The sequence below is a fragment of the Marmota monax genome, unplaced genomic scaffold, assembly GCF_021218885.2.
Source record: "Marmota monax isolate L192 unplaced genomic scaffold, Marmota_monax_Labrador192_F-V1.1 WCK01_AAM20220418_F8-fsc00001, whole genome shotgun sequence".
Taxonomy (NCBI): Eukaryota; Metazoa; Chordata; class Mammalia; order Rodentia; family Sciuridae; genus Marmota; species Marmota monax.
Window position 1 is genome coordinate 45,174,446 of NW_026693777.1, and position 14,628 is coordinate 45,189,073.

A 14,628-nucleotide genomic window follows, 5' to 3' on the forward strand; every position below is an offset into this window, starting at 1 on the left:
ACCATATTTCTCTTGCCAGGACACAGAATTTTCAATGCTGCAAAGTAACTTTTTTGTTTGGGGAATGTGCATTGTCAGCATAAGCAGTAACAGTATGCCTGTCCTTATTCTGGTTCAATTTGGGACACTTAATTCATTAGCATCTACCAGAATAGAAAGTGATAATCGTTACCAAAATAGAATAGCTTCATCAAACTCTTCAGGCTCCGCCCACGTGACCCAGCCAATCGGCCTCAAGAGCAGGAGGATTGTGGGAGGTGGAGAGAAGCTTGTGGGGGAGAGAGAGGCTTGTGGAAAGCCAGTGGTGGCAGTTGAGGCTCTGAGGGTTTTTCCTGAGAGGCTGTTTTGTTTGGCCTGTGTGGTTCTAAAAATAAAGTTAGTTTCTTTTGACAAGTGGCTCCTGATTGTGCCCAGCCAGACTGCGGCAGCTTCATCAAACTCTTCAGGGGATAAGCTGTTCTCTTTTAATATTCATATTCTTAATTTCTACAGTTTTATGATTTGTTGACAGTTTTTAACCATTTAGTCTTCAAATGTTAAGTCTCAGTTTGAAACACCAAATAATACTTCAAAAATACATGTAATTACTTTATTATCTTTTTTTTACTTCCCCCACAGAAATAGGTCCATACATAAGGAACTGTTGTTGAGCTCCTTCTAAGGAGATACCAGACACTTAGGATTTTTTATTTCATCCTCATAATAATTCTATGTAATGGGCAGTTTTATTCTTTGCTAATAGGTGGGAAAACTTGTATGTCTGCATAATGGAAGGCACTTTGCTTTGCCACCCATCTTTGAAGTGTTCTATATAGGAGGAAGAACCAATAGGCAGGAAGTAGGAGGGACGGATGGGAATAAACTCTTATTATATTTTATATTAGAAGTTGGATTAAAGAGGCTTGAAGGTACACATGAACTAGAATAAATTATTCCCTATCGTTAAGTCATGGGGAAGAACTAGGAATAACTATAGGAAAACTGCCCACTATAGGAATGGAAAGTTCCCAAATCCTTGGATTGCTTCAGATTCTCTTATTATTTTTTTTTAATAAGATGTTCAGCTTCTGTAGTTTTATAAAGAAAAACAATTATTCATATTTTCTTGAAACACCTGTTTGTCTAGTTGAATCCTTTTAATAATGTGAAATCACCAGTGCCACAAAAAAAAAAGTGAAATCATGTACTTGGCACATTTTTAACATTTCTTACAACATTATTGAGGTATAATTTATGTAAAATAAATTCTACTTTTTAAATTTTATTGTACTTCATGGTTATACATAACAATAGAATCCATTTTTATATAATTATAAAAGCATGGAATATATCTTATTTTAACTAGGATTCCATTTTTGTGGATTTACGAGATGATGAGACTCACTGTAGTGTATTTATATATGTACATAGGAAAATTATGTCATGTTTAAAGTGTACAATTTCATGAGTTTTGACATACATATACATCCCTGTAACCATCACTATAATCAATATGATACATTTCCCTGAAAGTTTTCTTGTGCCCTTTTGTTATCTGCCTTCCTTCTATCCTCATCTCCCAGGCAACCATTAATGTGTTTTCTTAAAGTATAACCTTAAAAACTTAATCTTGCTGTGACACATGACTGAATTAGTCAGGGTCACTCCAGTTAAATTGGGTTGGCACTGAATAATCACACAGACACAGAAAGTACCTTTTTCTTGGGGTTCAGTGATGGCTCCTCTGCCCCAGCTCCCACAAGGAAAGCAAGAGTGGCAGACAAAAGAGAGAGCATACCTGAGACCATCCTGTTTATTGAGGGGAAGACATTCGAGAAAGTTCAACCCAAATACAGCAAGAGATTGGGTTTCAGGGGGTTGCTTGATAATGTCTTGCAGTCAGCGGATTGACTGACATCTTGGAAAACCACACCCATCTTAGGTGCTGTGTGGGATCAAAGGCAGAGTGAGCAAAAAGGACATATAGTTGCATGGCCTAGTCAGAGCTGCAACATCAGTCCAGTTCCCCTCAAATGCTCATAGCTCACACACACAGAGTCCATGTCTGGCTCAAGACAAATCTAATTAAGCCATGCATGGTGGTCTACATCTTTAATTACAGCTGCTCGAGAGGCTGAGGCAGATCATCATCATCACCTACTAAATATTAAGTAGGAAACTTGGTTTCTTCCTTTCCATTTATTAATGGAAAAATTCATGTACTGTTGATAAATATAGTGCACTATTGATAAATCTGATTTGAAATTGAGCAAAAACATCAACTTATTATCTAATATTTTACCTATATCACTATGTTTTTTGAATATGTATAGGTTCCTGGTAACCTAGTAGCAATTAGATCTTTACATCAATTCTCAATGTGAATCATAGATTAGTAGTATCAATATCACCTGGAAACATGATAGAAATGTAGATTGTCAGGTCCTATCCAAAACTTACTGAATCAGAAACTCTGGAAGCTGGGCATGGTGGAGTGCATCTATAGTCCCAGGTACTTGGGAGGCTGAGGCAGGAGGATCACTTGAGACCAGGAGTTTGAGACCACCCTAGGCAACATGTTAATGCTATTTAAAGAGAAAAGAAACAAAAACAGCATGAAACAATGGAAAAAACAACATGAAACAATCAGAAATCTACTTTAACAAATTTTCTATAGGTAATTCTGATGTGCACATGTTTGAGAACCAGTAGTTTAAATTGTTGTGCCTACTTTGCCAATTTAAAGATTTCATTATAGAAGTCTCTATATCTCAAAATGAAAGAAAATCCCAGCTTTAAAACAAGAATTTATCATAAGGTATATTCATTTTGAGCAATACAAATTTGATAAACACCAGTACAAGTTCATTTTTGTTTTTTTAAAGTTTTTAAGATGAGAAAATGTTTTTAAAATATATAAAAGATATAATAATACTCTAATGACTCATAAATGAATTCAGCAAAGTAGTGGAATATAAAATTAACACCCATAAATCAATTGTATTCCTATACACCAATGACGAATCCACTGAAAGAGAAATTAGGAAAACTATCCCATTCACAATAGCCTCAAAAAATGAAATACTTGGGAATCAGCCTAACAAAAGAGATGAAAGACCTCTATAATGAAAATTACAGAACACTAAAGAAAGACATTGAAGACCTTAGAAGATGAAAAGATCTCCCATGTTCTTGGATAGGCAGAAGTAATATTGTCAAAATAGCTATACTGAGCTGAGGCTGTAGCTCAGTGGTAGAGTGCTGCCTAGCATATGTGAGGCACTGGGTTCAATCCTTAGCACCACAAAATAAAAGTATTCTGTCCATCTACAACTATATATTTTTTAAATAGCTATACTACCAAAAGTGCTATACAGATTTAATGCACTTCCTATTAAAATCTCACTGATGTTTTTCATAGAAATAGAAAAAGCAGTCATGAAATTCATTTGAAAAAACTAGCCAAAGAAATCCTCAATAAGAAAAGCGAAGCAGGAGGCATCTCAATACCAGACCTTAAATCATACTAAAGAGCTATGTAGCAAGAACAGCATGGCATTGGCACCAAAACAGACATGAAGACCAATGGAACAGACTAGAAGACATAGAGATAAACCCCTATAAATACAGTTATCTCATACTAGACAGAGGCACTATAAACATACATTGGAGAAAAGATAGCCCCTTCAGCAAATGGTGCTGGGAAAACTGGAAATCCAAATGTAGCAGAATGAAATTTAACCACTGTCTCTCACCTTACACAAAACTCAAGGTGGATCAAGGACCTAGGCATTGGACCAGAGACCCTGCACCTACTAGAAGAAAATGTAGGCCCTACTCTCCACCATGTTGGTTTACGAACTGATTTCCTCAACAAGACTCCGAAAGCACAAGAAGTAAAAGCGAGAATCAATAAATGGGACTGTGTCAAACTAAAAAGCTTCTTCACGGCAAAGGAAATAATCCAGAGTGTAAAGAGAGAGCCTACAGAATAGGAGAAAAATCTTTGCCACCTGCAGCTCAGATAGAGCATTAATCTCCAGGATATATAGAGAACTCAATAAACTTAACACCAAATAAACAAATAACCCAATCAATAAATGGGCAAAGGAACTGAACAGACACTTCACAGAATAAGTAATACCAATGGTCAACAAATATATGAAGAAATGTTCAACATCTCTAGCAATTAGAGAAAAGCAAATTAAAACTACACTGAGATTTCATCTCATTCCACTCAGAATGGCAACAATCAAGAATACAAGCAACAATAAATGTTGGTGAGGATGTGGGGAAAAGGGCACACTTATACATTGCTGGTGGGACTGCAAATTGATGCAACCACTCTGGAAAGCAGTAGGGAGATTCCTCAGAAAACTAGAAATGGTCTGATAGGTGGATACTAACACACAAGAAGTTGGGTGTGGGGAGGGCAGGGAGAATATAAATTCATTGGATTAGACAAAGGGCATTGAAGAGAAGGGATCAGGGAGAGGAACAGGAAAGACAGTAGAATGAATCAGACATAACTTTTCTATGTTCTTATATGAATACATGACCAGCAAAACTCCACATCACATACAACTGCAAAAATGGGATCATAATTAGAATAGTTTATATTCCATATATGTGTAATATATAAAAATACACTCTACTGCCATGTATACCTAAAAAGAACAAATAAGTAAACAAATACTAGGAATGGAACTACCATTTGACCCATTTATGCCACTCCATATATATCCAAAGAAGTTTAAATCAGCATACTACAGTGATGCAGCCACATCAATGTACACACAATGGAATATTACTCTATCTTGAAGAAGAATGAAATTATGGCATTTGCCAGTCAATGGATGGAACTGGAGAATATCATGCTAAGTGAAATAAGCCAATCCCCAAAAAAACAAAGACCGAATGTTCTCTCTGATATGTAGATGCTAATCCACAACAAGGGAAGTTGAGGAGGGGCAGATAGAAATCTGTTGGATTAAGCAAAGGGGAAAGAAGGGAAGGGAGCGGGAGGAGAATAAGAAAGAGTAGAATTAATCAGATATAACTTTACTACATTTGTATATGAATACACGACCAGTGTAATTCCACATCATGTTCAACCACAAGAATGGGATCCTAATTAGAATAAGTTATGCTTCATGTATGCATAATATGTCAAAGTACTCTCTACTATAATGTATATCTAAAAAGAACAAATTTAAAAAAATAATACTCTAATGAACTCTGTGACTCTATCAGCACATCTCAACAATTATCAGCTCATTATTGATCTTGTTCGCCTATACTCTTATCTACTTCTCCCCTCCCTGCACCATGGTATTTCATGTATAAATATGTCCAGTATAAATTACTAAAAGATAAAGACTGTTTAAAAACACAACCATGATACTGTATCACCCCTGAAAAAGTTAATAGTATTCTGTTTTCTCCAATTTGTTACACATACATCCATTCGTTTGGTTCAACTGAGAATCTAGACAAGGGTCATACACTGAAAACTGAGTTGTTTCTGCCATCTCTTTTACTCTGTAGGTTTCTCCCTATGCCCCCCCCCCTTTTTTTTTCCTTTACAATGTGTTTGCTTTGGAATCTGGATCTTTGGTCCTATAAAGTTTCTTCAGAATTTTTACTGTTTGTATCCTTTTGGTATCATTTAACATATTCTTTTGCCTACCCCAACAGTTTCTATAACTAGTAGGTAGATTTAGAAGTGTGATAAGATATGAGTCTTGTTTTTTGACAAGACTACTTCAATAGATGTTTTGTGCTTTTATCAGGATGCCTATAATACTTGGTTGTCTCTTTTTGTAACACTGACATTGATCAGTACATTCTAGTGTTTGTACCCTTATCTAATAGTGCGCTGGCAAATATTTAACAACCAACTTGAGATAGGTTATGGAGGTGCCAATTTTCATAGTATAAATATTCCTACCATGATTGGTTTTAGATACCAACATAATGCTAAGTAGCCCATAAAATTTCCTAAAAATTTAACAGTTGGCCCTCGTAAGCCAGTGAAGCCACCTCTAACACACTGCTAACAAATATATATATAGTAGAGCCTCGTAAAAATCTCCATCAATTTTTCATCTAAGGGGTTTTAGCAGCCATCAATGACTTTTGCCAAGTTTCATTTTTTTCTTTAGCTATAAAATGGTGATATTCAAATCTTTCTCTGTATGATAGAAGTATTAATCAGAATAGTCTTACAAAGGAAAAAAATTCCCTCATCTATTTAGTTCCTAGATATGGAGTTCATAAGAAAAATACAGGATAAATTCTTGATTCTTTCCCATACCCCACTTTTCTAAACCATTTTTCAGAATAATGAGTTAATTCTTTAGCATCTGCCAAAGGTCACTAAGGGGAATCATTTACTTTTTGTATCATTATGAATTCTGAGCCTAAAATGTATACATATTTAGATATTTATTTATATATGTTTACTTATTTGATGTTTCTTTTTTTTAATATTTTTGAGTTGTTGATGGACCTTTATTTTATTTATTTGTATGTGGTGCTGAGAATCGAACCAAGTGCCTCACGCATGCTAGGCAAGTGCGCTACCACTGAGCCACAACCCCAGCCCCTATTTGATGTTTCAATCCATTGCATTTATTCTTTTGATACTCAAATTGGTCCATGTTTGGCTAGTGGGAGCTTCTTCATGTTGACCTCTAAGTTCTTTGACACAATCCTAGTATTCTTAATTAGTTTTTTTTAGTTTCTGATATAACAAGATATTCTAAGTTCTTCTTCATTTCTTACTCAAAACCTGGAATCAGCCATTTTTCTAAGAAACACTGCTTCCTTTTAGTGAAAAATGCTTTTTTAAGAGTCTATACTAGTTCTGCTAGCTCATTGCTTTTATAGGTTTATTATTACTACTGGGCCTTTTCGGTGAACAGAGGGAAAAAGATTTCTTTAAAAATAAAAGTACAGGGCTGGGGATGTGGCTCAAGAGGTAGCGCGCTCGCCTGGCATGCGTGTGGCCCGGGTTCGATCCTCAGCACCACATGCAAACAAAGATCTTGTGTCCGCTGAAAACTGAAAAATAAATATTAAAAAAATTCTCTCTCTCTTTCTCTCTCTCTCTAAAAAAAAAGGATCTAAAATTCTGTCAAGGGGCTGGGGATGTGGCTCAAGCGGTAGTGCGCTTGCCTGGCATGCGTGTGGCCCAGGTTCGATCCTCAGCACCACATACAAACAAAGATGTGTCCGCCGAAAACTAAGAAATAAAGATTAAAAAATTCTCTCTCTCTCTAAAAATAAATAAATAAATAAAATAAAATGCTGTCAAAAGCACTTATACAGAGAATCAAAAGTAAGTGATAAAAAAAGGTAGCTATTCAACAAGATAACTGATAAAAGTTATTGCAAACTCTCTTGTCAGTTATGTGCACAATTTAGAACATTTTATATATATATATATATATATATATATATATATATATATATATATATGTGTATGAAGTCACTTCTCTGCTGTGCTTATAACTAGGATTCTGCTGGAAGAAGTACGAGTGTTCACCACATATTTTCTGTTCAAGAGAATATTCATCTCACATTTAATCCCCTGGCATCATTTATTCTCCTTACTGACCACTGCATGGTGGTAAGTGAATTCAATTAAATGTTACATGTATTTTTATTGGATTTGGTAAACTCAAAGTTGTAAATAATATAATCATGTATAAAGAAAGTAGAGCCTCGTAAAATTAAAGTTTAGTTATTTGTCTAGAAGAATAAAATGATTTTAAGTTGATTTGAATCAAAAGAAGTAGAGACATGAACAAGTAATTTAGTACCTAGTTCTAATCAATGCCATACAACCAGGATGACTAAGGAAATTATAGGTGCTGATCTGAATTAAAGCTTTTAAGTTTAATTATTCATTACTACTAATACTACTAATGATAATAATTTTTGTGTATTATTTTGATTTTAATTATTTGTTTGTACCATGCTGGGAATTGAACCTAGGGCCTCGTTTATGTTAGGCAAACACTCTACCACTGAGCCACACACCCAATCCAGAATTAAGGCTTTTAAAAGAATATTTCTTTTTTAAAAAAAATATGTGGAGGGCTGGGGATGTGGCTCAAGCAGTAGCACGCTCGCCTGGCATGCGCAGGGCGCTGGGTTCGATCCTCAGCAGCACAAAAAATGAAATAAAGATGTTGTGTCCACTGAGAACTAAAAAATAAAATAAATAATAAACATTAAAAAAAATCTCTCTCTCTCAAAAAAAAATTGTGAAGTTCCTTTAAAAGAAAAAATAATGTGGAAAATTGGAAAATTAAGAAAAAAAGAAGGATCAACTCTACATCATTTTCATCCCACTGTTCATTATAACCATTGTATTGTTATATGCTTGTATATGAGTCTTTAAAGTAAAATGTGATTTTTTTTCCTTTGGTGGTACTGGTGATTAAACCTAGGGCCTTGTGCAGGCTAGGCAAGGCTTTTATCATTGAGCTATATCCCCAGCCCCTCTAGTATACATTTGTTCTTTTTTGCTATCTGATTTTTTCCCATTGAGGAATTTGTTTTGACTATTTCTCATATCAATTTATATGTTTTTCTTTTTTTATGGGATCTTGCTATGTTACCCAGGCTGGAATTGAACTCCTGGGCTCAAGCAATTCTCCTGCCTTAGCCTCCTTAGTAGCTGGGATTACAGATGCATACCTCTTTGCCTGACTACATTATTTTATAATGTGATATTAGTTGTATTATGTTAAGATATACATTATTGTATGAATAAAGACCTTAATTTGTTAAGGTATTTTGGACAAGTGGCTAAATAGAGGTATGCCTTAGTTAGATAAATTAAGATTTTCCTTAGTATATATAACTACTTGCCTATTAGGAGACATTTGTTTCCAAATTTTCCCTCTACTACATCAAGCCTGATCTAGGTGACTATAAAAAATCTTCCAAAGAAAAATTTTAAAATGACCCCTATAATGATAGTAATGAAATATAAATGCCCATTTATCACATTTCTTAAAAACTCAATCACACAAGTAATAAAAACAAAAATAATTTCACATTTTAAGTCTGTGAGGGTGTGTCCTCTAAAGCTATCTCAGGATGTATTGCCTCATGCATGCTAGGCAAGCACACTACCACTGAGCCACAACCCTAACTCCCATATGCAACTTTAAATAAAACAAATTATTTTTATCTTCATATAATGAAAGTGAACTATTTTAATTTGATAGTTTAATATAACTATATAAACTACTTATCTCCAATTTAAACTGAGGCAACTTACAATTTTCTTTATCATTGTATCAGATGTTTGATTCTCTTTAATATGTGTGTGTGTATTATATATATATATATATATATATTTTTTTTTTTTTTTTTTTTTTTTTTTTTTGGAGAGGGTATTGGGGATTGAACCAGGAGCCAGGGGTACTTTTTCATTGAGCAACATCCCCAGTCTTTTTTATTTTTTAGTTTGAGACAGGTTCTTACTATGTTACTGAAGGTCTTAGTTGCTTACTAAGTTACTGAAGGTCTTAGAAGCTAAGTTGCTGAGGCTGGCCTTGAATTTATGATCCTCCTGCCTCGACTCCTAAATTGCTGGGATTATAGCCACTGAACCTGGCTACCTATATTTTTCTTATAATCGTTTAATGATGCTGAAAGAAAAAAAGAAACTTGCTTTTCTTTTTTCTTTCTTTCTTTCTTTTTTTTTTTGTTTTGGTACCAAGGATTGAACTCAGGGGCACTTGATCACTGAGCCACATTCCCAGCTATTTTGTATTTTATTTAGAAACAGAGTCTCTCTGAGTTGCTTAGCATCTCACTTTTGCTGAATCTGGCTTTGAACTAAAAATCCTCCTGCCTCAACCTCCCAAGCCACTAGGATTACAGGCGTGCACCATGACACTCCGCATGAAATTTGCTTTTCTCTCTATAATTATACAACATTTCTAAAACTAAATGTGTGAATTTTTCTAAACCATATAATTTTCCAATATCAGTGGACACTGAATGGGCCTTATACAGTTCAACACAATTCTGACACTAACTGCTAGAAGTTAGCACAGACTCCACAGGTTGCGAGCTTAATGTTAGAAGACTGCCCTCCTCACCACCCACCATCCCCAATACCAATCATAAGTCCAGATGTCACCTGTGCTTCTGACCAACTGGTTATAAATTAGAGGTTCCCACGGCTTCCTTCCTCAGGTCCAAAAGTTTGCTAGAAAGCCTCCCAGAATTCAGGAAAACCCTTTACTTACTAGATTATTGGCTTATAAGAGAAGAATACAACTCAGGAAGAGCCAAATGGAAGAGATGCCAAGGCAAGTTATGAGGGTTGGTTGTGAATTTCCATGCTCTCCCCAAACACATGCCACTTTCCCAGCACCTCCATGTATTCACCAACCTGGGAAGCTCTCTGAACTCCTTCAGTTAGGGTTTTTATGGAGGTTTTATTATGTAGGCATGATTGTTTAAATCATTGGCTATTGGTGATTAATTCAACTTACAACCTCTCTCCCCTCTCTGGAGGGAAAGGATGGGGGTGATGTGATCACATGGTTGGCCCACATTATAACCAGCCCCCATCCTTAAGGGCTTTTTAAAAGTTCCCTTATTAACATGAACTCAGGTGTGATTGAAATAGGCTTGTTATTAATCACAGAAGACACTCCTTTTATTTATCATTCCAGAGCTTGTCCAAGAACTACAGACAAAAGCCAAATATAACAAAAGATGCTTTATTTTTTTCTGCTACCATTTGAAAAATCACAAGGGTTTTAGGAGCTGTGGCCAAGATGAAAACTAAAATTCATATTTCTTTTTTTGAATATTAATTTTTTTTAGTTGGACAAAATACCTTTATTTTATTTATTTTTATGTGGTGCTGAAGATTGAACCCAGGGCCTTGCACGTGCCAGGCGAGCACTCTACCTCTGAGCCACAACCCCAGCCCTCATATTTCTTATTATATCACAATATCACAGATGTCATTTCCATTTTTGTTAATGAGGCCAGTTTTAAAGTGTTCACTGGAGCTATCCCCATGTATCTAGTCACACTAACATCTTTTTTCTCTGCAGGCCCGGGTCCTTTTTGTGCTGATTGTGCTGATCCAACTCTTCATTCTCATTACTTTTAGGTACCTAGAATACCCAGATCTTAAAGGTTAGTTATGGTTATTTTCATTCTTAGAAGACCTTAAAATATCATATAATGTCCAATTATGAAGTGATATATAACAATATAAATTGTCTTTGCATGAGTTGGTGAGATGCATTCTTCAAAGCATTACTTTTCCCCCATAATGCTCTTATCTTGAAGAGCATCATTATTATTTTTGCTGCTTTATAACAGTAAAATGAAGTTCAGTCAAAATGAAGGTAAAATACAATATGGCTCAGAATGACCAAATATTAATATAAGTAGCTATTTAATATAATTTTTAAATATGAAATGCTTTTAAATAGAAAATAATGTTTCAGATATTCAAAGATAAGGCACTAAACAAAGCCTGACAAAACTTTTTTTTTCTTTTGTACTACAGATTGAACTCAGGGGCTATACCACTAAACTCTATCCTGAGCCCTTTTTATTTTAAGACAGGGTCTTGCTAAGTTGCTGAGGATGGCCTCAAAATTGGGATCCTTCTTGCCTCAGCCTCCCAAGTTGCTAAGATTATAGGCATGTGCCATGATACCCAGCAAAGCTTGACAGAACTTAAATAATGTATATATAATTTTGAATTACATACACAGGGCAAGCTATAGAACAGTTGCAAAAGAGGTGACTTTTCCTGGGATGCTTCCTTCCCCAGGGACAACTGTCTGTCCCTGTTTGTCTTCTCTGACTATATTTGCCAACTGAACTGACTAGCAGAAAACTGTTAATAAGTTAATGAATAGTGAAGGGAAATTGATAATCATTTGTTTAGATAGCTGCTAAAAGTTTTTCTGAACCTGTATAGGTGTGGGTTTGGAACACTCAAAAGGCTTTTTGTTGGCTGCTTGTTTCTTCCTAGATAGTATCCCATCAATATATCTAGGCTGATATTTTGGATAGTGGTGCTTTCAATGATCTTTCAGTACAGTGAAGCTCCCTATAGGTATGTTAAAACAGAAAAATAACACATTTTCCACTCATGCTTTTTCTAGTAAAACAAATACTTATAAATATTTCTGTGTAAAAGCACTAATATTGACTATTAGCATTAGAGAGTTATAATCATGTAGGTATATCTATATAACCTTTTGCACCAGTTTTCAACTTTTTCCATTATTCACTGCTTACTCTTTGATTCTATATCTAATGACCCTTCATAGGCTAATAGCTAGTAAGTGGTAAAGAGTAATAGTCCTACATTCTTGGTTTGCTTGAAAACATTTTTCTTTTCATTCCTTGTACTTTACTGCAGTGATCCTCAGATCTGGCAGTATATAACAATCACCTAAGGACATTTCAAAGAAATAGATTCTTAGGCCCTATCTCAGGCCTACTGAATTAAAATGTCTGAGGGAGGGATCTGGGAATCTCTATTTTGAAGAACTTCCCAGGTTATTCTGAAAAGCAGACAGGTTTTAAAAATACTACTTTATATTATAAAATCAAAAATAGAGAAATAGAAGTAGTCATGACCTTTTTATCGGTATTTTTTAAAACATATGACAATAGTGGAATGCATTACACTCATTATTACACATATACAGCACAGTTTTTTGTAACTCTGTATATAAAGTATGATAACACCACATTATGCCATCATACATATATTCTTTTTTTTTGCATTACAATTCTTAATACACATATACACGACAATTTTTCATATCTCTGTTATATATAAGGTATGTTGACACCAAATTCAAATCTTCATACATGTATTTTGTATAATGATGACCATCACATTCCCCCATCCTTGCTATTCCCCTTCCCCCTCCCTTTCCCTCCCACCCCTCTTCCCTATCTAGAAATAATCTTCCTCCCATGCTCTCCCTCCCTAACCCTCTTTGAGTCACCACCCTTATATCAGAGAAAACATTCGGCATTTGTTTTTTTGGGGATTAGCTAATTTAACTTAGCATAATCTTCTCTAACGCCATCCATTTACCTGCAAATGCCATGATTTTGTTCTTTTTTTAGTGCTGAGTAATATTCCATTGTGTATATATGCCACATTTTTTTTATCCATTCATCCACTGAAGGACATCTAGGTTGGTTCCACAGTTTAGCTATTGTGAATTGTGCTGCTGTAAACATTTATGTGGCTGTGTCCCTGTAGTATGCTGTTTTTAGGTCCTTTGGATATAGACCAAGAAGAGGAATAGCTGGGTGAAATGGTGGTTCCATTCCCAGATTTCCAAGAAATCTCCATACTGCTTTCCAAATTGGCTGCACCAATTTGCAGTTCCACCAGCAAAGTATGAGTGTACCTTTTCCCCCACATCCTCACCAACACTTGTTGTTGTTTGTCTTCATAATAGCTGCCATTCTGACTGGAGTGAGATGGTATCTTAGAGTAGTTTTAATTTGCATTTCTCTGATTGCTAGAGATGATGAGCATTTTTTCATATATTTGTTGATTATATATCCTCTTCTGAGAAGTGTCTGTTCAGGTCCTTGGCCCAGTTATTGATTGGATTATTTGGTTTTTTGGTGCTTAGCTTGTTGAGTTCTTTATATACCCTAGAGATTAGTGCTCTATCTGATGTGTGAGGGGTAAAGATTTGCTCTCAGGAGGTAGGCTCCCTGTCCACCTCACATATTATTTCTTGTGCTGAGAAAAAACATTTTAGTTTGAATCCATCCCATTTGTTGACTCTTGGTTTTAATTCTTGTGCTATAGGTGTCTTATTAAGGAAGTTGGGGCCTAGCCCCACGTGATGAAGATTAGGGCCTACTTTTTCTTCTATTAGACGCAGAGTCTCTGGTTTAATTCCTGGATCCTTGATCCATTTTGAGTTAACTTTTGTGTATGGTGAGAGATAGGGATTCAATTTCATTTTGTTGCATATGGATTTCCAGTTTTCCCAGCACCATTTGTTGAAGAGGCTATTTTCCTCCAGTGCATGCTTTTGGCTCCTTTGTCTAATATAAGATAATTGTAATTTTGTGGGTTAGTCTCTGTGTTCTCTATTCTGTACCATTGGTCTACCAGTATCATTGGTGCCAGTACCATGCTGTTTTTGTTACTATTGCTCTGTAGTATAGTTTAAGGTGTGTTACAGCGATATCACCTGTTTTACGCTTCCTGCTTAGAATTGCTTTAGCTATTCTGGTCTCTTATTTTTCCAGGTGAATTTCATGATTGCTTTTTCTATTTCTATGAGGAATGCCATTGGGATTTTGATCAGAATTGCATTGAATCTATATAGTGCTTTTGGTAGTATGTTCATTTTGATAATATTAATTCTGCCTATCCATGAGCGAGGTAGATCTTTCCATCTTCTAAGGTCTTCTTCGATTTCTCTCTTTAATGTTCTGTAATTTTCATTGTATAGATCTTTCACCTCTTTTGTTAAGTTAATTCCCAAGTATCTTATTTTTTTTTTTTTTGAGGATATTGTGAATGGTGTAGTTTTCCTCATTTCCTTTTCAGAGGATATGTCACTGATATACAGAAATGCCTTTGATTTATGG

General features: G+C 35.3%; 1 protein-coding gene across 9 annotated transcripts in view; it reads left to right on the top strand.

Annotated features, from left to right (window-relative positions):
- Tmem62 (transmembrane protein 62) overlaps positions 1–14,628 on the top strand; it is a 44,822-nt gene that overhangs the window by 14,778 nt on the left and 15,416 nt on the right. For 7 of the 9 annotated variants that reach the window (XM_046460972.2, XM_046460973.2, XM_058584729.1 and 4 more), the window contains 2 exons: positions 7,499–7,612; positions 11,079–11,163. In XM_046460972.2, the coding sequence (XP_046316928.1) occupies positions 7,499–7,612; positions 11,079–11,163 (199 nt within the window). The remainder of the gene's footprint in view (positions 1–7,498; positions 7,613–11,078; positions 11,164–14,628) is intronic. The other 2 variants (XM_046460974.2, XM_046460975.2) reach the window with 1 other exon arrangement.